Source organism: Papio anubis, chromosome 18 (genome assembly GCF_008728515.1).
Source record: "Papio anubis isolate 15944 chromosome 18, Panubis1.0, whole genome shotgun sequence".
NCBI lineage: Eukaryota > Metazoa > Chordata > Mammalia > Primates > Cercopithecidae > Papio > Papio anubis.
This window is the reverse complement of record NC_044993.1, coordinates 46,479,073-46,503,559: the sequence shown is the minus strand read 5'-3', so window position 1 is coordinate 46,503,559 and position 24,487 is coordinate 46,479,073. Positions and strand designations below refer to the sequence as shown.

The window sequence follows — 24,487 nt, the reverse complement described above, 5'->3', positions numbered from 1 at the left end:
CTAGCAACTAGGTATCTCAGCCCTGCCACTACTTGCTCTGTGACCTTGGACAGGTCACTTGATCTTTCTATGCCCCAATATCCTCCTCTATAAAATAAGGGATAATAATAGTGTCTGACTCAAGAGTTCTTGTGAAAATTAAATGAGAAAGAATGTGTAAGTGCTTAGAAGAGTGTGTGGCATATAGTTAATGTGTGATGATAACAGCTATAAAAATAAGTTAGGAGAGCGGGCAAGGGGTGAGGCAGCTTGTGAGGGAGGTTGAGCTCCTGGTCACGATTCTGTCCATCCCAGGCTGATGGTGCGCTCAGGGGGCAGCCCCCTATCCCCCGTGATCTATGATTCAGACATGGACGATGTCCCTGAGCGGGGTCTCATCAGTGACGCCCAGTCCCTCTATGTGGAGCTGCTGTCAGAGACACCTGCCAATCCCCTGCTGTTAAGCCTCCGATTTGAAGGTAAGTGACCCACTCCCCCACTGGACCCCAGCCGCCACACCATCCCCTCTTCCTGACACCAGGCATAGTTGGAAGCACAAACTCCATGCCTGTTCATCTCCATGCTGGGATTCCTGAAACGTGACTTGCCTCCCCGCCCCAAAACTGCAAGGATCTCTTCTAGGGACCCCTTCTCCTTTCCGGAGGCAGCCTTCTCTGTTTAAGCTTCATGCATGCCTGGATCCAGGTACACAGCCCAGAGACCAGTTATCTCAGTATCCCAGTTTCTCTTTCCTCTGTGGTGGCTTCATTCCTCAGGCAGGCTTTCCCTGTGTGATGGACATAGCTGCTGATTTACCACCAACTTAGTTTTTATTTTATTTATTTATTTTTTTTCTTTTTTTTTTTTTTTTTTTTTTTTTTTTTTGGGATGGAGTCTGCGTATAAGCCAGACTAGATGCAGTGGCGCGATCTCGGCTCACTGGCTCCTCCTCCTGGGTTTCATTGCCATTCTCCTGCCTCAGTCTCGAGTAGCTGGGGCTACAGGCGCCTACCCCACTGCAGCCGGCTAAATTTTTTTTTTTTTTTGTATTTTTAGTAGAGACGGGGTTTCACTTTGTTAGCCAGGATGGTCTCGATTCCTGACCTCGTGATCCGCCCGCCTCAGCCTCCCAAAGTGCTGGGATTACAGGTGTGAGCCACCGCGCCTGGCCTTTATTTATTTACTTATTTTGAGATGGAGTTTTGCTCTTGTTGCCCAGGCTGGAGGGCAATGGTGTGATCTCAGCTCACTGCAACCTCCACCTCCTGGGTTCAAGCAATTCTTCTGCCTCAACCTCTTGAGTAGCTGGGATTACAGGCATGTGCCACCACGCTCAGCTAATTCTGTATTTTTAGTAGAAAGAGGGTTTCTCCATGTTGGTGAGGCTGGTCTTGAACTCCCGACTTCAGGTGATCCGCCCGCCTCGGCCTCCCAAAGTGCTGGGATTACAGGTGTGAGCCACCATGCCTGGCAGTTTTTTTTTAAACTTTTATTCATTTTTATTTATTTATTTTGAGACAGAGTCCCTCTCTGTCGCCCAGGCTGGAGTGCAGTGGCAGAATCTTAGCTCACTGCAGCCCCCTCCTCCAGGTTCAAGCGATTCTCATGCCTCAGCCTCCCCAGTAGCTGGGACTACACGCATGCACCACTATGCCCAGCTAATTTTTGTGTTTTTAGTAGAGACAGGGTTTCACCATGTTGCCCAGGCTGGTCTTGAACTCCTGGGCTCGAGTGATTTGCCCCCGTGGAACTCCCAAAGTGCTAGCATTACAGGCGTGAGCCACCTCGCCCAGCCCATACCACCAACTTAGTAACCTCACCAGAGAGAACACTCATGTATTTCCTGAGAGCTCAGCAAAAGTGCCAGGAGAGGCACTCATTGACTTGGCTGAGGTCCTGGTTGGCCTTAGCCTGAGCCAATCACCGAGCTAGGAGAAGGCAGTATTGAGATAGGCTAATCTGCCTCATGTGGCCTCCCCTGGTGGGCTGCAACTCAACCTCGTGGACTGGGAGTGGGGTAGGCATGCATCCCAAAATTAAAATTGGGGTGCTGTTACCAGAAGAAGGGGAATGAATGTGAAGGGGTAGAAACAAGGAAGTGATCGTGAAGGAAGAAGCATTTGAACTTGGCCTTATAGGACAGAAGGTATTTTATTGTTATTATTATTATTGAAACAGGTCCTTGCTTTATCACCCAAGCTGTAGTGCAGTGGCCCCATCATGGTTCACTGCAACCTCAACCTGCCGGGCTCAAGTGATCCTCCTGCCTCAGCCTCCCTAGTAGCTGGGACCACAAGCGTGCACCACCACGCCTGGGTAATTTTTAAATTTTTTGTAGAGACAGCGTCTCACTATACTGCCCAGGCTGATCTCTAACTGCTGAGCTGAAGTGATCCTCCCACCCCGGCCTCTCAAAGTGCTAGGATTACGGGCGTGAGCCACCCTGCCCAACCAACAGAGGATATTTTAAAAGAGGAAGATCGGCCGGGCGCGGTGGCTCAAGCCTGTAATCCCAGCACTTTGGGAGGCCGAGACGGGTGGATCACGAGGTCAGGAGATCGAGACCATCCTGGCTAACACGGTGAAACCCCATCTCTACTAAAAAATACAAAAAACTAGCCGGGCGAGGTGGCGGGCGCCTGTAGTCCCAGCTACTCGGGAGGCTGAGGCAGGAGAATGGCGGGAACCCGGGAGGCGGAGCTTGCAGTGAGCTGAGATCCCGCCACAGCACTCCAGCCTGGGCGACAGAGCGAGACTCCGTCTCAAAAAAAAAAAAAAAAAAAAAGAGGAAGATCAAGGCCAGTTGTGGTGACTCATGTCTCTAATCCCAGTACTTTGGGAGGCCAAGGTGGGATGATTGCTTGAGGCCGGAGGTTTGAGAACCAGTCTGAGCGACATAGTGAGACCCTGTGTCTGCAAATTAAAAAAAAAAATTTTATATATATATACACACACACACACACACACACACATATATATATATATATATGTATATATCCAGATGTGGTGGCACACACTTCTAGTCCCAGCTACATGGAAGGTTGAGGTGGGAGGATCACTTGAACCCAAGAGGTTGCAGTGAGCTATGATTGCAGCACTGAGCTCCGGCCTGGGCAACAGAGCAAGACCCTGTCAAAAAAAAAAAAAAAAAAGAGAGAGAAAATAAAACAAAAGGAAAGGAAAGGAAAGAAAGGAACTTTGGGAAAGAGCAAGTAGAGAAATGCTTGGTATGTTTGGGAAACAGAATTTCATTATGGCTGAAAACAGAGGAGTTGTATAAACAGTAGCAAGAGAGAGACCAAAAACGTGAAGTGAAGTGCTCAGAGACGGGAGGGTCTAGTGTTTGATGAGAATCATGGAAGAAATGGAATTGACACTGGGCTGTAATGGATGCTTAGGATGTGGACATGATACCTTGCAGGTTAAGTAATAGTGAAATAGAACAGTGGATCTACAAAAATCAATTGCGGGATAGATTCTGGGAGTGTTAAAGTACGAACAGCCCAGGTCTTTTAGTGAAAATGGCAAGTTTTGAGACCTGCCTCCATAGTTGTAGGCCACACTGTTCTACGAGTTTAAGATTCTTCACTGTGGCCAGGCACAATGGCTTACGCCTGTAATCCCAGCACTTTGGGAGGCTAAGATGGGAGGATCACTTGAGCCTGGGAGTTTGAGACCAGCCTGGGCAACATAGCAAGACCTTTGTCTCTACAAAACAAAACGAAACAAACAATTAGCCAGGTGTGGTGGTGCACGCTTATGGTCCCAGCTGCTCAGGAAGCTGAGGCAGGAGGATCACTTGAGTCTGGGAGGTCAAAGCTGCTGTGAGTTGTGATCCCACCATTGCACTCCAGCCTAGGCAACAAAGCAAGACCCCGTCTCATTGTTTTTCTTTTTTTCTTTTTTTGAGATGGAGTTTCGCTCTTGTCACCCAGGTTGGAATGCAATAGCGCAATCTCGGCTCACTGCAACTTCTGCCTTCCGGATTCAAGTGATTCTCCTGCCTCAGCCTCCTAGGTAGCTGGGATTACAGGTGTTAGCCACCATGCCCAGCTAATTTTTGTATTTTTAGTAGAGATGGGGTTTCACCACGTTGGTCAGGCTGGTCTCGAACCCCTGACCTCAGATGATTCACCTGCTTCGGCCTCCCAAAGTGTGGAGATTATAGTTGTGAGCCACCATGTCTGACCTCATTTTTAAAAATAAATAAAAAAGCCCGGGCGCAGTGGCTCATGCCTGTAATCCCCGCACTTTGGGAGGCTGAGGCAGGTGGATCATTTGAGCCCAGGAGTTTGAAACCAGCCTGGGCAACATGGCAAAGCCCCATTTCTACTAAAAACACAAAAATTAGCCAGACGTGGTGACACGTGCCTGTAATCCCAGCTACCCGGGAGGGTGAGACACGAGACTCGCTTGAACCTGGGAAGCCGAGGTTGCAGTGAAGTGAGATCATGCCACTGCACTCCAGCCTGGGCAACAGAGCGAGACTCGGTCTCAAAAAATAAAAAATAAAATATTAAAATAAAATAAAAAATATTAAAAAAAAAAAAAAGCAAAAAGGCCCAGTGTGGTGGCTCATGCCTGTAATCCCAGCGCTTTGGGAGGCTGAGGCGGGTGGATCATCTGAGGTCAGGAGTTCGAGACCAGCCTGGCCAACATGGTGAAACCCCATGTCTACTAAAAAAATACAAAAATTAGCTGGGGGTGGTTGTGGGTGCCTGTAATCCCAGCTACTCGGGAGGCTGATGCAGGAGAATGACTTGAACCTGGGAGGCAGAAGTTGCAGTGAGCCGATGTCGTACCATTGCACTCCAGCCTGGGCAACAAGAGCGAAACTCCATCTCAAAAAAAAAAAAAGAAAGAAAAGGATTCCTCATTGGTATCATAGGCACCTAAATCTTAACTCACAGGGAGTTTTGCAGCTAAGATCTGATCAGGTGCACAGAAACTCAAATGCTCTACAAATGTTCACTTTTGTTGACTTAGTCTAAAGTAAAAACTGAGTAGTTTTTGCATTAGCTGAAATGTTGGGTTCTAGCAACAGCATGGATGATCAGAATCCAATTGTTATTTCTGAGGAGAGAATACACCTACACCAGCCAGTTCTCCAAAGGCACCCCTACCCTTACCCGCCCGTCTTTGCCGTTTCCAGAGCCAAGTATCTGTGGCTGGGAATCAAGCCATCTGGGTTTGAGACCTGCTTTTGCCATTGTCTTCTGGGTGACCTTGAGCAAGTGGCTTTTTCGTCTATGAATTTCCTCTCTGTAGAATGGTGGCTGGGATTTGGCTAGCCCAGGGGCTTCCCTCAAGAGGCCAGGGAGGCAATATAAATATGTGAATGAGGAGTGTTAGAAATTTTTTGACAATCTGGAGAGTGAATGCTAAACCCAGTGGCATTCAGTTTTTAAAAACTCACCAACCCCAGGGCAGTGGCTCACACCTGTAATCCCAGCACTTTGGGAGACCGAGGCCAGTGGATCACCTGAGGTCAGGTGTTCAAGACCAGCCTGAGTAACATGGTGAAACCCCATCTCTACCAAAAAAAAAAAAAAAAAAAAAGCCGGGCGCGGTGGCTCACACCTGTAATCCCAGCACTTTGGGAGGCCGAGATGGGCGGATCACGAGGTCAGGAGATCGAGACCATCCTGGCTAACACGGTGAAACCCCGTCTCTACTAAAAATACAAAAAAATAGCTGGGCGAGGTGGCGGGCGCCTGTGATCCCAGCTACTTGGGAGGCTGAGGCAGGAGAATGGCGTAAACCTGGGAGGCGGAGCTTGCAGTGAGCTGAGATCCGGCCACTGCACTCCAGCCTGGGCGACAGAGCAAGACTCCGTCTCAAAAAAAAAATAAAATAAAATAAAATAAAATAAAAATAAAACAAACAAACAAAAAAAAATTGGAAAATGAGCTGCTGGGTGGGGTGTGCATGCTATAGTCCCAGCTACTGGAGAGGCTGAGGTGGGAGGATCGCTTGAGCCTAGGAGATCTAGGCTGCAATGAGCTGTGATCACACCATTGCACTCCAGCCTGGGCAACAGAGTGAGACCCTGTTTCTAAAAAAATAAAAAATAAAAAAAAACCCAGGCTGGGCGCAGTGACTCATGTCTGTAATCCCAGTATTTTGGGAGGCTGAGGCAGGCAGATCACTTAAGGCCAGGAGTTCAAGACTAGCCTTAGCCAACATGGTGAAACCCCCATCTCTCCTAAGAATACAAAAATTGGCCAGGCACGGTGGCTCATGCCTGTAATCCCAGCACTTTGGGAGGCTGAGGCGGGCAGATCACTTGAGGTCAGGAGTTTGAGACCAGCCTGACCAACCTGGAGAAACCCTGTCTCTACTAAAAATACAAAAAAATTAGGTAGGCGTAGTAGCACATGCCTGTAATCCCAGCTACTCAGGAGGCTGAGGCAGGAGAATCGCTTGAACCCAGGAGGCGGAGGTTGCGGTGAGCCAAGATCGTGCCATTGCCCACCAGCCTGGGCAACAAGTGTGAAACTCTGTCTCAGGAAAAAAAAAAAAAAAAAAAAATTAGCTGTGCATGGTGGTGCACACCTGTAATCCCAGCTACTTGGGAGGCTGAGGCATGAGAATTGCTTGAACCTGGGAGTCAGAGGCTGCAGGGAGCCGAGGTCATACCACTGCACTCCGGTCTGGGCGACAGCGCAAGACTCTGTCTCAAAAAAAAAAAAAAAAAAGGAAAAAAAAAAAGCCCAGGGAGTGGCCAAACAACACTCCAATTCAGCTCACATCCCCAATTTGAGATCCCTTGAGGCCTGCCCTAATGCTTAATTGTTATGACTGACTCCTTCCCAGCCTTTGAGGAGGATCGCTGCTTCGCCCCCTTCCTGGCACATGGAAACGTCACTACCACGGACCCTGAGTATCGCCCAGGGGCACTGGCAACCTTCTCGTGCCTCCCAGGATATGCCCTGGAGCCCCCTGGACCCCCCAATGCCATCGAATGTGTGGATCCCACAGAACCCCACTGGAACGACACAGAGCCGGCTTGCAAAGGTGAGCCTTCCTCTTCGCAGGCAGGTCTTTCAGTCCATGATGCCCCCTGAACTGGAAATCCCAGCAAGGCCATTCAGAAAGGTAGGTTGCATATCCAGACCTAATCAACCCAAGCCTTGGGTAAATCCCTGTCCCTTCAGAGACTGTTTTCTTAGCTGAATGACTGGTGGGCTTGTTACTGAATGCAGGGGTCACAAACCCAAATGTCTTCAAGAGCAATAACTGCTGTTGGGTTAAGTCACAGATTGGGCAGGCTGGAGTGGAGAGTGGGTGGGGTTTGTTAAGAGCAGGACTGGATATTGAACACAAAAGGACCTAGATGTGGCAAGAAACAGGTGGATCATGGCTGGGTGCGGTGGCTCACGCCTGTAATCCCAACACTATGGGAGGCAGAGGCAGGTAGATCACCTGAGATCGGGAGTTCGAGACCAGCCTGATCAACATGGAGAAACCCTGTCTCTACTTAAAATACAAAATTAGCTGGGTGTGGCGGTGCATGCCTGTAATCCCAGCTACTCGGGAGGCTGAGGCAGGAGAATCGCTTGAACTCAGGAGGCGGAAGTTGCGGTGAGCCGAGATCACGGCACTGCACTCCAACCTGGGCAACAAGAGTGAAATTCTTTCTCAAAAAAAGAAAGAAAGAAAGAAAGAAAGAAAGAAAAAAGAAAAGAAAAAGAAACAGGTGGATAAAGCCAGGCGTGGTGGCTCACGCCTGTAATCCCAACACTCTGGGAGGCTCAGGCAGGTGGATCACCTGAGGTGAGAAGTTGGAGACCAGCCTGGTCAACATAGTGAAACTCCGTCTCTACTAAAAATACAAAAATTAACCAGGCATGGTGGTGCGTGCTTGTAATCCCAGCTACTTGGGAGGCTGAGGCACGAGAATCGCTTGAACCTGGGAGGTGGAGATTGCAGTGAGCCGGGATTGTGCCACTGCACTCCAGCCTGGGCGACACAGTGAGACTCCATCTAAAAAAAATAAAAATAAGGGCCAGGCGTAGTGACTCATGCCTGTAATCCCAGCACTTTCGGAGGCCGAGGCAGGCGGATCACGAGGTCAGGAGATTGAGTCCATCCTGGCTAATAGGGTGAAACACCGTCTCTACTAAAAATACAAAAAAATTAGCCGGGTGTGGCGGTGGGCGCCTGTAGTTCCAGCTGCTCGGGAGGCTGAGGCAGGAGAATGGCGTGAACCCGGGAGATGGAGCTTGCAGTGAGCTGAGATTGCGCCACTGCACTCCAGCCTGGGCGACAGAGCGAGACTCTGTCTCAAAAAAAAAGTGAAAAAATAAATAAATAAAAATAAAAGAATAAAAGAATAAAAGAAGCAGGTGGATCATAGGTAATAGGAAACAAGCGAGGTGATGTGGTACATGCATCACGAGTGGTGAGGACCGTGGTGAAATGGAGACGGCATGCCCACCTGGGTCCCAAACCTGACACCCCTTTTTCCCTAGCCATGTGTGGAGGGGAGCTGTCGGAGCCAGCTGGTGTGGTCCTCTCTCCCGACTGGCCCCAGAGCTATAGCCCGGGCCAGGACTGCGTGTGGGGCCTACACGTCCAGGAAGAGAAGCGCATCTTGCTCCAAGTTGAGATGTATGTTTGGGTTCTGCAGAGGGTGCGACGGGTGTAGGCTCAGCAAAGTGTGGTATGCCAATGCACTAGCCTGCATTCTGAGCCTGCCTGGCTCTTGCGTATCTATCCAGAATTCGGTGGATAGGCTGGTGCACTAAGGGTTCAGGATAGAGGTGAGAGAGCTGGGCTCAAATCACGTATTAGCCAGGCAACCTCGGACAAATAAATAGGGCAATGCAGCCTTCCTTGGGGGCTATTGTGAACAAGGGGCTCTGGCCTGGTGCCTCTCACTCTTTGGAGGTTTCTGAGGCTGCCCATGGAGCTACTTCCAGGAACACAGACCCAAACTGTTGCGGTATCACCAACAAGTTGGGGAGGGCTGAGGAGAATCCAGTGAGCTGAATTGGTATTAGAGGGTCTTGAGACGGCACAGAAGCTGAAGTGGGCGTGGCTTCAGAGCAGGTACTCAGGCAGAGCCTAGAGTTGTGTAGGGTGGAAGCGAATTTGGTCTATGATTGGCCAGAGCTGGAGTTGGGCTAGGCTTTGGATCCCATGGTGATGAAGGAGGGACTGGACAGTGGGCGGAATTAGTAATAAGCAAGGTTAGGGATTGGGTAGTAGGACATGGGAGGAGCCATAGAATAGAGGAAATTATGGGCGGGGCTGGAGAGTAGGAGGGGCTACCAATGAGCAGAGTTGAGGATGGGGCAGAGCTGGATGGGAGGGGCCAGTCGCAGCCCCACCCCATTGTCTGGTCCCACTCCCTGCAGATTGAATGTGCGGGAAGGGGACATGCTGACACTGTTCGACGGGGACGGTCCCAGCGCCCGAGTCTTGGCCCAGCTGCGGGGACCTCAACCGCGCCGCCGTCTCCTCTCCTCTGGGCCCGACCTCACACTGCAGTTTCAGGCACCGCCCGGGCCCCCAAATCCAGGCCTGGGCCAGGGCTTCGTATTGCACTTCAAAGGTACTGAGGGATAGAGTCCCGGGATGGGCACAGGTCGGGCAAGCCAGAGATCCCGGGAGGTGGCCGGTCGTGGTGGCTCACGCCTGTTATCCTAGGGCCTTGAGAGACCGAGGTGGGAGGATCGCTTGAAGCCAAGAGGTTGAGGCTGCAGTGAGCTATGCTTGTACCACTGTACTCCGCCTGGGCGACAGAGGAAACCCTGTCTCTAAGAAAGAGAGAGAGAGACAGATCCCGGGAGGGGGCACAGAGCAAAGCCTCCGAGGCTGGAAGGGAGCCCGGAGTTAAAACGGCAGCCTCCAAACTCGCCCTCCCTCCCCTGCAGAGGTCCCAAGGAACGACACGTGCCCCGAGCTGCCACCTCCGGAGTGGGGCTGGAGGACGGCATCCCACGGGGACCTGATCCGGGGCACGGTGCTCACCTACCAGTGCGAGCCTGGCTACGAGCTGCTAGGCTCCGACATTCTCACTTGCCAGTGGGACCTCTCTTGGAGCGCCGCGCCGCCAGCCTGCCAAAAGAGTGAGCCGGCCCCGCCCGCGTCCTGTCGGCCCCGCCCCTTCGCTGTGGGCCCCGCCCCCGCCCTGTCCTGTACCGGCCCCCTTGCTTTCTGTGTTCCGTCCCTTCGCTCGGGGTCCTTCCTGGATCTTCTTCAGGCCCTGCCCCCATGCCCTTTAGCTCTCACTCCTCCGCCCGGTTCCCGGAAACTGTCCCCTCTGCGTCTCCCTCTCACCTTCTCCGGGCTGCATCCCTCTTCTTTCTTGCACCGACCTGGGCTCGGTCCCTGTTTCCTCGTCTCATGGCCCCGCCCCGTCCCCTCCTGATCCCTCCTCTGCGGCGTCTGAGTTTCGCCCCTAACAGGGCTCCGACCAGGTTCCCACTGGGCTCCCCGTGTCCACACTTGGCTCCATCCTTCCTGTCCTACGCCCCGCCCCAATCCCACAGTCCTCTCAGTTGAAATTGTAGGGAGCCACTTTGCTAGGACCAAGGTTGTCAAAGCACTTGGTTTATTTGAATGCCATCACTGAAGCCCCGTGCTGGGTTGAGGTTAGGAGAAGGGAGTTCAAGCCCCTCCATACTCTTGTGGAGCTCACAATCTGGGAGTGATACGCAGGATGGTGATCACTGGGTGACTTTGGGCGAGGCACTTAGCATCTCTGAACCTTGGTTTCCCCATTGGTGGAGTAGGACTCAGGTTGTGAAGCGCAGATGGAAACTTCACAGGGTGCGTGCTGCCCTGGGTGTGAGGAAGGACTGTGGGGAGAGCAGTGGGCTAATTTTCTCAGGGCTGGGGCAGGAGGTTTCACAGAGGAGGTCACATTTAAAGGAGTTGGGAGTGTATATATTTTAGAAGAGCAGAAAGGGCCAGGTGTGGTGGATCACCTGAGGTCAAGAGTTCAAGACCAGCCTGGCCAACATGGTGAAACCTCGTCTCTACTAAAAATAAAAAACTAGCTGGGCGTTGTGGCACACGCCTGTAATCCCAGCTACTCAGGGGGCTGAGGAAGGAGAATCACTTGAACCCAGGAGGTTGAGGTTGCAGTAAGCTGAGATCATGCCACTGCATTCCAGCCTGCGCCACGGGAGTGATACTCCATCTCAAAAAGAAAAAAAAGAAAAAAGTAAAAGAAAATTGAAGAGCAGAAAGGAATGGCAGCTGGTCACTTTCTTCAAATTTTGAGAAGCCAGCCCCAAGGATGTGGGGCTGTAGTTCCATGTGGCATCTGAAAGCAATGGTGGGACCAAGGGGAGAAACCTCAGGTAGCCAGATTTGGGCTGGACACAGCTCCCCGCCCCTGGAAGGATTCACAGGATATTAGGCCTGGATGAGGCTAAGAGTTCGGCTGGCCCTGCTGCCTCGGGCTCAGGAGGGAACCTGCCCAAGGCAGCAGATTGAGCCTGAAGGTGTGCCAGGACCCACATCTCTGAGTCCCTGTCCAGTGCTCCTTGGCTGTGACCCTGGGCAGATTCCCGCTCTGCCACTCCCTGGCTGAGTGACCATGGGCCAAGTCCTTTGACTGCCCTGAGAGCCCTGGGCTCCAAGGGAGATGACAGTGACATTGGCCTCTCAAGATAATTGGGATTAAATATTATGTTTGTGGCCGGGCGCGGTGGCTCAAGCCTGTAATCCCAGCACTTTGGGAGGCTGAGACGGGCGGATCACGAGGTCAGGAGATCGAGACCATCCTGGCTAACATGGTGAAACCCCGTCTCTATTAAGAAATACAAAAAACTAGCCGGGCGAGGTGGCGGGCGTCTGTAGTCCCAGCTACTCGGGAGGCTGAGGCCGGAGAATGGCGTGAACCCGGGAGGCGGAGCTTGCAGTGAGCTGAGATCCAGCCACTGCACTCCAGCCCGGGCGACAGAGCGAGACTCCGTCTCAAAAAAAAAAAAAAAAAAAAAATATTATGTTTGTGCTAGGTGGTGGCTCACATCTGAAATTGCAGTGCTTTGGAAGGCCAAAGTGGGAGGATCACTTGAGCCCAGGAGATTGAGAACAGCCTGGGCAACATAGTGAGACCCTGTCTCTACAAATAATAAAAAATATAGCCAGGCATGGTGGTATATGCCTATAGTCCCAGCTACTCAGGAGGCTAAGGTGTGAGAATTGCTTAAGCCCAGGAGTTTGAGGCTGCAGTCAGCCGTGATCTCACCACTGCACTCCAGCTTGAGTGACAGAGCAAGTTGTCGTCTCCAAAACAAAGAATTATATTTGGAGCCAGCCGTGGTGGCTCACACCTGTAATCCCAGCACTGTGGGAGGCTGAGGTGGGTGGATTGCCTGAGGTCAGGAGTTCGAGACCAGCCTGGCCAACATGGTGAAACCCTGTCTTTACAAAAAATACAAAAATTAGCTGGGCGTGCTAACGAACGCCTGTAACTGCAGCTACTCAGGAGGCTGAGGCAGGAGAATCTCTTAAACCCAGAAGGCGGAGGTTGCCCTGAGCTGAGATGCGCCACTGCACTCCAGCCTGGGTGACAGAGCGAGACTCTCAAAAACAAACAAACAAACAAAACCAAAAGCCAGGCGCCATGGCTCACGCCTGTAATCCCAGCACTTTGGGAGGCCAAGGCGGGTGGTTCATGAGGTCAGGAGATCAAGACCATCCTGGCTAACATGGTGAAACCCCGTCTCTACTAAAAATACAAAAAATTAGCTGGGTGTGGTGTCGGGCACCTGTAGTCCCAGCTACTCAGGAGGCTGAGGCCTGGGAATCCGGGAGGTAGAGCTTGCAGTGAGCCAAGATAGCGCCATTGCACTCCAGCCTGGGCGACAGCGAGACACTCCGTCTCAAACACACACACACACACACACACAGAATTATATTTGTTTGTAAAATGTTTAGCAGGGTACCTAGCTCAGGCTTATATACAAGAAATGGCTATGATTATGATTCCTTCACAACAGGGTTGTAAACTCAAACGCCTGCAGGCAGGCAGTGTATGTGAGTGAACTAGGCTGGGCATAATGAGAGTACTGGGGACAGAAGAGCTGCGCCCCCTTTAAAGAGGGCAGCTACTGTTCCACAGATGACAAGCCATGTTGGGCTCACCCTGCTGGGATTTGGCCCATATGCTCTGGTATGGTGGTTAAATATTTTGAATTTCACCCCAGGATAGGGGCTTGGGATTTCCCCAAGCAAACTGTTTTCTAAAAGAAGCCTGAAATACAATATACATTGAATTTTGAAAAAAAAAATAAGCCTGTCATTCTGGTCTGAAAATAAATGCACTGCATTTTAAGTTTTTCCAATTCATGCTCTCTTCCTTCTGAGGAATTGGTGGGAAGCGCGTGTGTGTGCAGAGGTGTTCAGAGGAAACGGCCCGAGGCTCAGGCCTCTCCCAGCCCTAGGCTTCTGGGAGATTTTCTTTTCTTTTTTTTTAGACTGTGTCTCACTCTGTCACCCAGGCTGGAGTGCAGTAGTGCGCTCACCATTCACTGCAGCCTCGACTTACTGGGCTCAAGCAATCCTCCCACCTCCAACTCCTGAGTAGCTGGGACCGCAGGAGCACGCCACCACTCCTGGCTAATTTTTCAATTTGTTGTAGAGATGGGGTCTCTCTGTGTTGCCCAGGCTGATTTTTGAAGGCCCTCACTCTCCGTGACCTTGTTCTTCTGCCACCAGTCATGACTTGTGCTGACCCTGGCGAGATTGCCAACGGGCACCGCACCGCCTCGGACGCTGGCTTCCCCGTTGGCTCCCACGTCCAGTACCGCTGCCTGCCAGGGTACAGCCTCGAGGGGGCAGCCATGCTCACCTGCTACAGCCGGGACACAGGCACACCCAAGTGGAGCGACAGGGTCCCCAAATGCGCCTGTGAGTCTGGAGCACACCCTGGGAGGGTGGCTGGGTAGCCCTGGGACAGCCTGTCTGCCCTGTGCGCAGTAGTGCAGCTGGCATGTGACTGGCATGCTCCCCGCAGTGAAGTACGAGCCGTGCCTGAACCCAGGGGTTCCCGAGAATGGCTACCAGACGCTGTACAAGCACCACTACCAGGCGGGCGAGTCTCTGCGCTTCTTCTGCTATGAGGGCTTTGAGCTTATCGGCGAGGTCACCATCACCTGTGTGCCCGGCCACCCCTCCCAGTGGACCAGCCAGCCCCCACTCTGCAAAGGTGCCTGGCCAGACAGGGCAGGAGGGGCACACCAGTGTCTGGGAAGTGACAGGGCTGGGAGAGTCAGGTAGCACATTTGAGACCAATGGGCGACCCTACAGAGCTCCCGGTTCTCCTCCTGTGGCCTCGAGTCCTCATGGGTGTGTCCAGAAGCCCCGGGTCGTGTGAGGTCATGGGATTGGCTCAGGGGTGTCGTAGAGGGAGCCTTGGCTTGGAAATCCCTTGCTCTCTCTGGATAGGCCTCAGTTTCCCTATCTCTGACAAATTCTAAAGTTTGGCTCAGACTGTCCAGGAACCCTGACTTTTTAGGGGTCTGGAGAAAGAGGACAAAGGCCCTGTGCTGGTCACTCCTCTCTCTTCCCCACCAAGGGAGAGAGAAAGTTGAGGTTGAGCAGAGGGCAGAGAGAACCAGACTGTCCAGCCCAGCCTCACTGGGCTCCCGGCCCCTCCCAGCCTCCTCCCCTCCCTGGCTCAGACCCCATCCCCTCCCCCTCCTCTCCCTGCAGTTGCCTATGAGGAGCTCCTGGACAACCGAAAACTGGAAGGTCAGTGAGGGCACAGGTGGAGACCCAGGCTGGCCAGGTCGGGAGGGCAAGGCAGAGGCCGGGGCAGGAGGCCAGGCCTTGGAGGGATGAAGCCCAGGGTTTGAGGCCCAGGGCAGGAGGCTGGGAGAGCTCAGGACCGGGCCCAACCACAGCTCACCGGCCTCTCCTCCTCCTATAGTGACCCAGACCACAGATCCATCACGGCAGCTGGAAGGGGGAAACCTGGCCCTGGCCATCTTGCTGCCTCTAGGCTTGGTCATTGTTCTCGGCAGTGGCGTTTACATATACTACACCAAGTAAGTAGCCTGCACAGGGGCTGCCAGCCAGGGCAGACATCTTGTGGGCCTGGCACCGAACCCTGTTCATAAGCTCCTCTATCCTCTCCCTTTCCCAGGCTTCAGGGAAAGTCCCTTTTTGGCTTCTCCGGCTCCCACTCCTACAGCCCTATCACCGTGGAGTCGGACTTCAGCAACCCGCTGTATGAAGCTGGGGTGAGCACCTCCCCTGCCCCTGAAGAGCCACCACTTGGCTCTCCCAGGACTCCATAACCTTCTCGCAAGGTCTCTGGAATCTCTGTCTTGGGAATTTCAAACTCAGCTGCCCACAGAGGCCATGTCAATGAGCACAGCAAGCCACGTGTGGATAATAGGGAGCAGTGAGGACTGTGGCTAAGTGGAGGACTTGAGCCCCATCTGAAGAATACGGCTCTACCCCATAGTCGAAACTGAGGCACAACTGGCAGATCTTCCAATTATTCAAGACAAGCCAGAAATTCAGATTCTTGTGTCATTTTACGACACTATAGGATGAACCAAACACTTTCACTGGCCAGATTAGCCCCTGTGGCCCCCCGGTCCCCAGTGGTCAATGTTACTTTAAAACCCAGGGTCATTGCCCCTCCTCCCATTCGACTGCCTCTTCCACCCCTATCAGACTCCAACAACTGACCTGATCTCTCTGTCTTCAGGATACGCGGGAGTATGAAGTTTCCATCTGAACCCCAAGACTACAGCTGCAGGAGCCAGGACGCCCCTTCCCTCCTCATTCGGGCCGGGGGAAGTACGGGACCCGGTCTCTGCCTCCTGGCTGCCCTCCTCCCTGGCTGTGTAAATAGTCTGCCCGTCCCATGAGGGGGCTTTGATGGCCCTGGAGATCCTACAGTAAATAAACCAGCATCCTGCCACCCAAAGCCGCCTCTTCTCAGTTGCCAAACGAGGGACCTGCCCCTCACCCTACTGGCTTTTGGATTCTGGGAGGGGAACTCTGCCCCCTGCAAATCTTGCGCCCCCTCCTGCCCAGGGCACCCCTCAAGGACTGCCCCCGATAGCTCTACTGTTCCCTTGAAGGCGCCCCCCTCCCAGATGCCCTGGCCCTAGGTCTGACTCCAGCCAGGAACGTCAGAAGAAGGATGAAGGGGAGAGCTGGGACAAGGCCTTGCCCCCTTCCTGCCATCTCCCCAACCCACAGTCTCTCCACCTTTGCTTCTGAATTCTTGTTTTTGAGCAATAAACAGAAAATCATGACTTGTAATTGGGCCGGTGGGGTGTGGGGAGGCGGCCACCGAGCGCTGGACCACCTCTCTGTGGAGAGGGCTGGGGAAAGGGGAACAATTTGAAAAAGAAGAGGAAATGCGAAAGTGGGCAGAGGGCAGTGTCCGGAGACCTGGCCTGGGGTCAGAAAGCCTGGCTTTAGGCTCAACCTCTGTGAAGCCCTCCCTGTGACCAGCCTCACTCCAGGCGGCAGTGGCCTCTCCACCAGGCCTTGTTTGACCTTGTGGGCCTCTTCCAGCTGGAAGAGAACTGACAGGAGCCACCCATCTTCTCTCACTGCTGGGCAGGAGGCAAACAGCTTTCAATTTCTTTCTTTTTAGAGACAGGGCCTGGCTTTGCCGGCCAGGCTGGAGTGCAGTGGTGCCATCACAGCTCACTGCAACCTCAAACTCCTAGATTCAAGGGATCCTCCCACCTCAGCGTCCTGAGTGGCTGGGACTACAGGTGCAAGCCACGGTGCCTGCCTAAATTTTAAATTTTTGTAGAAATGAGATCTTGTTAAGTTGCCCAGGCTGGTCTCGAACCCCTGGCCTCAAGCAATCCTCCTTCCTCGACTTCCCAAAGTTCTGGGATTACAGGCATGAGCCACCAAGCCTGGCTTTTCAATTTATCTTATGACCAGTTTGCCTAAAATTCAACCCCCTTTGGAGGATTTTTGTATCTATTCAAGTACACCATTTCTTCCCCCCACCCCAATCTTTTTAACATTTTAGGTGTATCTGCTGTGACCCATCTACCAATTTGAACTTGTTTTATATCCTTGGGGGTGTCCTTTTCCACTTTATCTTTTTTTTTTGAGACGGAGTTTCGCTCTTGTCACCCAGGCTGGTGTGCAATGGCTGCAACCTCCACCTCCTGGGTTCAAACCGTTCTCCTGCCTCAGCTTCTCAAGTAGCTGGGACTACAGGCACCCATGCCCAGCTAATTTTTGTATTTTTAGTAGAGACCGGGTTTTGTCATGTTGACCAGGCTGGTCTCGAACTCCTGACCTCAAGTGATCCGCACGCCTGGGCCTCCCAAAGTGCCGGGATTACAGGTATGAGTCATCTTGCCTGGCCTAATTAAAATTTTATATTTAAATGCAATTAAACATTTTTAGGACACTTGAAAGGATGCTGAAATATTCAGAAAGGGGTGGACTTTTAGGAGAATCTGAGGCAAACTGTATGCATTATGTTGTTTTTTTTTCTTTTTCTTTTTCTTTTTCGCGACTGAGTCTTACTCTGTCACCCAGGCTGGAGTGTAGTGGTACAATCTCAGCTCATTGCAACCTCTGCCTACCGGGTTCAAGCGATTATCCTGCCTCAGCCTCCTGAGTAGCTGGGATTATAGGAGCCTGCCACCACACCCGGTTAATTTTTGTGTTTTAGTAGAGACAGGGTTTCACTATGTTGGCTAGGCTGGTCTCGGGAATCCCCTTGGACCTCAAGAGATCCCACCACCCTCGCCTCCCAAAAATGCTGGGATTACAGGCGGGAGTCACTACGTACCGCCTGTTGTTTTATTCTTTTTTTTTTTTTTTTTTTTTTTTTTTTGAGACGGAGTCTCGCCTGTCGCCCAGGCTGGTGGCGCCGAGCCCTCGCTCACTGCAAGCTCCACCTCCCCTGCTCACGCTATTCTCCGCCTCAGCCTCCTAGCTGGGACTACAGGCGCCACTGTTTGTATTTTAGTAGAGACGGGTTTCACCATGCTAGCGATGGTCTCGATCTCTGACTCACCTCGCCGCCTCCCAAAGTGCTGGGATTACAGGCTTGAGCCACCGCTACCGGCCGGCTTTTAGGAATTCTTTAGAGATGGTGTCTCTGTAGTGTAGGCTGGAGCAGTGGCACCATCATAGCCTCACTGCAGCCTCGAATCTAGCCCAAGTGATCCTCCAACGTTAGCCACCTGAGCAGCTGGGACTACAGGTGTGCTCCACCACACCTGGCTGCCCTTGTCAAGTGCTCTAGATGTGGGGGGCTCACTTGTTACCCAAACGGTCTCGAACTCCTGTCCTCAAGTGATCCTCCCACCCATTGTCCGGTATATGTCCCTGATTACAGGCATGAGCCACCACATGCCTGAACTTGGAATTATGTCTTTTACCTCCAAAGGACCCCACCGGACAGGGACCATTAATCCCATTTTCAGATAAGGAAACTAAGGCTCAGAGATGGGAATTGACTTCCCCAGGAGGCTCCAATAAACGGCCAGTTTTGCGCTTAGCGCGTAAATACTAAATGCTAAATGAATTTAGCATTTGCATTGCTAAACGCAAACTCTGCAAAAGCCTAATGTCTGCTCGCTAGTGGGTGTGGATATGTTCTCGCAGGCATGAAGCCCAAAGATCAGAGGGGAGAGGCCAGTCAGTGTCCCCATCCCCAACAGTGTTGGCAGAGGTGGCTCTTCAGAAGTAAGAGGAGTCCCGCGATGCCACAGGCTCAGACCTTGTATGTGCTGGAGTGTGGCCAGGAGGCTGACTGGACCAATGTGCTCATCTGTGTCAACAGGCCAGGTGCAGTGATCCCAGTAATCCCAGCATTTGGGAAGCCGAGCAGGAGGATCATTTGAGGCCAAGAGTTCAAGACCCAAGTACCACAGTGAGACCCTGTCCCCACAAAAAAAAAAAATTTGAGACAGAGTCTTCCATCTGTCGCCCAGGCTGGAGTGCACGAAGCAATCTCAGCTCACTGCAACCTCCGCTTCCCAGGTTCATTCTCCTGCCACAGCCTCCCGAGTAGCTGGAACTACAGGCACAAGCCACCATGCCCCGCCAATTTTTGTATTTTTATTTTTTATTTTTATTTATTTATTTATTTATTTTTATTTTTTTATTTTTTTTTTGAGATCTGAGCTACGCTGTGTCACCCAGGCTGGAGTGCAGTGGCGGCCGATCTCGCTCACTGCAAGCCCCAGCCTCCCAGGTTCACGCCATTCTTTCCTGCCTCACCTCCCAGTGCAGTTGGGACTACAGTCACCGGCCACCACCACTGCTGTTTTTTGTATTTTAGTAGAGACGGGTTTCACCATGTTAGCCAGGATGGTCTCGATTCTGACCTCGATCCACCCCGGCCTCCCAAAGTGCTGGGATGGGCTGAGCCACCGCCTGGCCATTTTTGTATTTTTAGTATGACAGGGTTTCACCGCGGTTAGCTGCATGTTCCCCACTCCTGACTCGATTTGTAAAGTGGGATTACAGGCACGGTGCCATCACTCCTGGCCACAAAATTTTTAAAAACTAAACACTCGCCGCCTTGCCCAAGCCTGTAATCCCAGTGCACTTGGGAGGCCGAGTATGGAGACGTAGCGAAAACAGAATTGAGACGATCTCAATACACGGTGAAACCCCCGCTCTACTAAAAATACAGAAAACTAGCCGGGCGGTGGCGGCGCCTGTAGTCCCAGCTACTCGAGACTGAGGCAGGAGAATGCGAACCCGGAGGTATGAGCTTGCAGTGAGGCCGAGATCCGGCCACACTGCACTCCAGCCTGGGCGGGGTAGAGCTGGTGACTTCGGCCCTCAAAAAAAAAAAAAAAACTAAACACTCCAATGTATGCCCACATCCAGCACTCACATCTAGGGAAAAAAAAAAAAAAGGCCCCCTGTTCCGCATCTCCACCCTAGAGAAACCACACATGAGCACTGCACAAGCTGGGGGAGGCAACGATCCCTGTCTCTTTATTAAAGCGCTTTCATTCCTGGTGGTTTCCTTGCTGGCTGAGGTTGGAGGGTTGTGTGATGAATCCAGAACACTTTGAAGGCTTCGGGATGCTGCTGCTCATGACTAGGAGGTTCCCACAAACGGAAGTGGTTAACGAGTGGCAAAAGAGGAGTTTTGAGGCATGTTCTAGGGACAAAAACAGGGGGAGGCATGAGAAGCCAAGGGCATCAAAGAGGGGCGGGCTCATCTTCCCAACTGACTGTTAGGAAGAGCTCCATAAAAGAGACAAGAAAGAGTCTTTTCACTCTTTAGACCCAAGGCTCATGTCTTTTTTATTTTTCTTAAGACAGGGTCTCCCTCTGTCAGCCAGGCTAGAGTGCAGTGGCGTAATCATATCTTCCTGCAGCCTCAACCTGGGCTCCAATGATCCTCCCACCTCAGCCTCCCGAGTAGCTGGGAGCACAGCTGTGCACCACCATGCCCGGCTAATTTTTTAAACCTCTTGATAGCAGGAACTCTGTTTCGGTTACTGCAACACCCCAGTCCCTCAAGCAGTGCTGACACATAATAAGTGCTTAATTTTTATTTTATTTTTTTGAGACAGAGTCTTGATCTGTGGCCCAAGCTGCAGTGCAGTGGCACGATCTCGACTCACTGAAACCTCCGCCTGCCAGGTTCAAGCGATTCTCTGCCTCAGCTTCTTGAGTAGCTGGGATTACAGGTGTGTGCCACAATGCCTGGCTAATTTTTTTTGTTTGTTTGTTTTTTTGAGACAGTCTTGCTCTGCAGCCCAGGCTGGAGTGCAGTGGTGCGATCGTGGCTCACTGCAACCTCCAATTCCTGGGTTCAAGTGATTCTCCTGCCTCAGCCTCCTGAGTAGCTGGGATTACAGGTGCATGCCACCATGCTCAGCTAATTTTTGTATTTTTAGTAGAGACAGGGTTTTATCATGTTGGCCAGGCTGGTCTCGAACTCCTGACCTCAGATGATCTGCCCGCCTCGGTCTCCCAAAGTGCTGGGATTACAGGCGTGAGCCACCGCGCCTGACCTAACTTTTGTATTTTTAGTAGAGACAGGGTTTTACTACGTTGGCCAGGCTGGTCTTGAACTCCTGATCTCATGATCCACCCGCCTTGGCCTGCCAAAGTGCTGGGATTACAGGCATGAGCCACCACGCCCAGCTCCTCCTACTATTTCTTTCTTTTTTTACTTTTTTAAAAAATTGCCAGGCCGGGCGCGGTGGCTCAAGCCTGTAATCCCAGCACTTTGGGAGGCCGAGACGGGCGGATCATGAGGTCAGGAGATCGAGACCATCCTGGCGAACATGGTGAAACCCTGTCTCTACTAAAAAATACAAAAAACTAGCCGGATGAGGTGGCGGGCGCCTGTAGTCCCAGCTACTCGGGAGGCTGAGGCAGGAGAATGGCGTAAACCTGGGAGGCGGAGCTTGCAGTGAGCTGAGATCCGGCCACTGCACTCCAGCCTGGGTGACAGAGCGAGACTCCATCTCAAAAAAAAAAAAAAAAAAAAAAAAATTGCCTTTTTGAGACAGGGTCTTGCACTGTCACCCAGGCTGGAATGCGGTGGCATGATCATGGTTCACTGCAGCATCAACCTGCTAGGCTCAAGTGATCCTCTGGCCTCAACCTCTTGAGTAGCTGAGACCACAGGTTTGTGCCACCACACCTAGCTAATTTTTTAACTTTTTATAGAGATGGGGTCTCTCTATGTTGCCCAGGCTGTTCTTGAACTCCTGGGCTCAAGCAATCCTCCCACATCCCAAGTAACTGGGACCACAGGCACACGCCATCATGCCTGGGGTATCACCATGTCGCCCAGGCTGGTCTCAAACTCCTGGATGCAAGCGATCCTCCTGCTTCAGCTTCCCAAAATGCTGGGATTACAGGCATGAGCGACCACACCCAGCCAGGAAAGTGTGTATGGCTCTAAACAAGGCACACAAAGTCTCTTGAGTCCCCTCTTACCTTGCCTGTAGACTCCAGCTGCTAAACTGCATCTCCCTGCCCTAAGTACACACAGATGCTCACAGTGGCTCTGCGAAGACTGCTCTTTGCCTTTGTTCATGTAACTCCAACTGTTTGAAAGACTCCTACCAACCTCTTTTTTTTTTCTTTTTTCCTGGAAAATTCTTTCTTTCTTTTTTTTCTTTTTTTTTTGAGATGGAGTCTCACCGTCGCCCAGGCTGGAGTGCAGTGGTGCAATCTTGGCTCACTGCAACCTCTGTCACCATGTTGACCAGGTTGGTCTCAAACTCCTGCCCTGAAGTCATCGGCCCATCTCAGCCTCCCAAAATGCTGGGATTACAGGCGTGAGCCACTGCGCCCTGTGGAAAATTATTTATTTAGGTGCTACCTCCTTCAAGAAGCTCCAAAGTCTGTAATCCCAACACTTTGGGAGGCTGAGGCGGGCAGATCATGAGGTCAGGAGATCAAGACCATCCTGGCTAACACGGTGAAACCCCGTCTCTACTAAAAATACAAAAAAATTAGCCAGGTGTGGTGGCAGGTGCCTGTAGTCCCAGCTACTCCAGAGGCTGAGGCAGGAGAATGGTGTGAACCCAAGAATTGGAGCTTGCAGTGACCCAAGATTGTGCCACTGCACTCCAGCCTGGGTGACAGAGCAAGACTCTGTCTCAAAAGGAAAAAAAAAAAGCAGCAGCAGCTCCATGGTTCCTTTCCTTCCTGTCCCAATTAAGGTTGGGACGAGAGTAATATCCCACTGTGTCCATTTCTATTATGGAAACTTATCCATACTGTATTATAATTGGCCATTTCCTTGTCTGTCCCCACACTGAACTGAACTCTTCAAGGGCCGAGACTGTATCATTCATTTCTGTGTCCCAAGCTCCTAAGACAGGGACCAGCATATAGTGCAAACTCAAAAGGTTTGGTTAATATCGAATAGCCTTGGCAGCCATGGACCCTGCATGTACCTTTTCACGAGGAGTTGGCAGGGGGTGTGCCTTGCTGCAGGTACGGCTTCTGTCGGAGCGGGAGATGGTGGAAGAGAGGGGAGAGGGCTGAGAACTCAGAATTTGAGGATCAGGGCAGAATAGAATGGAAGTGCAGGGTTCAAAAATTCCCCTACCCTGCTGGGATGTTGTGAAACCCTCGCTCTCTCCCCTCCAGGTTCCCCATCTCTCTCCCAGAACAAAGAGCATCTCCCTTGAAGCCTCACTCACCGGGTGTCTGTGCCTCAGGTCTTGGTGAAGAATGCTGGAAGTAGAGGACCTAGTCAGAGAAAGGACTATCCCCATGGCCAGGAAGAGGTGTGGCCAGGGCAGACGGGGTAAAGGGATTCTCAGCCAGCAGTGAGGAGTGGGTACTGGGTTAGCGGGTAAGAGGGGCACTTCACAGGTCCTAGGGCTGGCTGTGAGATGGTCGAGATGGGCACAGACTCCTGGAGAGTTCAGCTAGGGGTGGGCAGGGTCAGGGACTGGAACCAGGCATGATGGGGGCTGCGGTTCTCTAGACACCATAGTCCTGAGGCAGGGGGTTACCACGTTTGGATATCTGAGTCGCTTGGTCTTGTGTCTGTTTTTTTTTGATGGGCACAGGGTTCAAGTGGCAACAAGCAGTGCACAAAGCCTCCTCCGTCAGTTCTGCACTAATCCGGGACAAGTATTCCTCAGAACGAGACAACGAAGCCTGGGTAAAGGAAAAGTCGGAGAGGTTCAGCCTGGGAGCTCCCACATGGAAGTGCTGGGTGTAGGAGTTCCCAGGCTGGGGCCTGTGGGTCCAAGGAGCTTGCTCTTGAAGGACTGGGCCTTGAGATTTAGCTAGAAGGCTCTGAATCTGGAGGAGTGGGGTTTGGTGGAGGTTTAGAGTCAGGGCCTAGTGTTGAGAGCTATGGGTTTGGGCTTCAGGACTCAGGGTTGAAGCTAGAGTCTCAGGGCTTGTGGCTCAGACCTGGGACGGGGTGCCTCTGCCTGGGAGGCCTTCACTTCATTACACTCCCACCTCTAGGGCCCCCTGCAGTGCTCACCGGACCTCCTCTCAAGGAGGGTGCAGCTTGAGACGGCCAGCTGCTCTTCTTCTCCCCCTCATTCCCCATCGGAGTGGACGCCATCCCCCTGGGAACAGTCGAGGCCTGTGTTGACCTGAGAAACCGGCCCGCTGTACCCCAGAACTCAGCTCACCACCATTGCCCGGGCCCAGGTTTAAACAAGGCCTTTAGAGGAAACATCCCGCTGCCTCATTCTCTCTCTCAAGAAAATAATAATAATAATAATAAACGTTGCTTTATATCTTCGGGAGTGAGAGGGAACTCCCGCAACCCCCCACACCTCACCCCTTCGCCTGGTGGGCCTCTCGTTTCTTCCCTTTCAAGCCCCTTCCCAAGCTAAGGCAGCCAACTTGACGCCCCAGACCTGGCAGATGGGTGGAAACCTTGGGCTACTAGGCAGAAGGGGAGACGTGGAGGCCTAAGGACCTCTGGTATAGGTCGTGGGGGACGGGGAATGGGAGATGGGGAGGAAGGCTGGAAAAGGGGGAGCCGGCTCCGTGTTGCTACCGGCCGCTAAAAAACCCTTGGAGTCTGCGGAGGTTCCGCAGCCTCGTTGCTAGGAGATCAGGGGTTCTA

The 24,487-nt window shown here is 52.2% G+C and overlaps 1 protein-coding gene and 1 long non-coding RNA gene across 5 annotated transcripts in view; one reads left to right on the top strand and one right to left on the bottom strand.

Moving 5' to 3' along the window:
- The window catches only part of SEZ6L2 (seizure related 6 homolog like 2), a 30,479-nt gene extending 14,255 nt beyond the window's left edge, over nt 1-16,224 (top strand). Inside the window, exons 8-18 of one of the 2 annotated variants that reach the window (XM_003918700.4) lie at nt 295-458; nt 6,796-6,996; nt 8,454-8,592; nt 9,342-9,538; nt 9,861-10,055; nt 13,660-13,851; nt 13,958-14,149; nt 14,656-14,694; nt 14,873-14,990; nt 15,089-15,185; nt 15,662-16,224. In XM_003918700.4, the coding sequence (XP_003918749.1) occupies nt 295-458; nt 6,796-6,996; nt 8,454-8,592; nt 9,342-9,538; nt 9,861-10,055; nt 13,660-13,851; nt 13,958-14,149; nt 14,656-14,694; nt 14,873-14,990; nt 15,089-15,185; nt 15,662-15,691 (1,564 nt within the window). In that variant the 3' untranslated portion in view covers nt 15,692-16,224. The remainder of the gene's footprint in view (nt 1-294; nt 459-6,795; nt 6,997-8,453; nt 8,593-9,341; nt 9,539-9,860; nt 10,056-13,659; nt 13,852-13,957; nt 14,150-14,655; nt 14,695-14,872; nt 14,991-15,088; nt 15,186-15,661) is intronic. The other variant, XM_003918703.4, reaches the window with a different exon arrangement.
- A 3,647-nt stretch (nt 16,225-19,871) lies between these two features.
- On the bottom strand, nt 19,872-24,470 carry LOC116271306. Of its 3 annotated transcripts, none has more exons than XR_004179817.1 (6): nt 24,197-24,470; nt 23,891-24,005; nt 23,406-23,553; nt 23,088-23,121; nt 22,839-22,887; nt 19,872-20,071 (listed from the first exon to the last, which is right to left on the bottom strand). It is a non-coding gene; the product is annotated as an uncharacterized LOC116271306 (long non-coding RNA). The 3 variants fall into 3 exon arrangements; XR_004179816.1 differs by having other exon boundaries at nt 23,891-23,978; XR_004179815.1 differs by having other exon boundaries at nt 23,891-23,978; nt 24,276-24,470.
- Between the last annotated feature and the right edge of the window lie 17 nt (nt 24,471-24,487).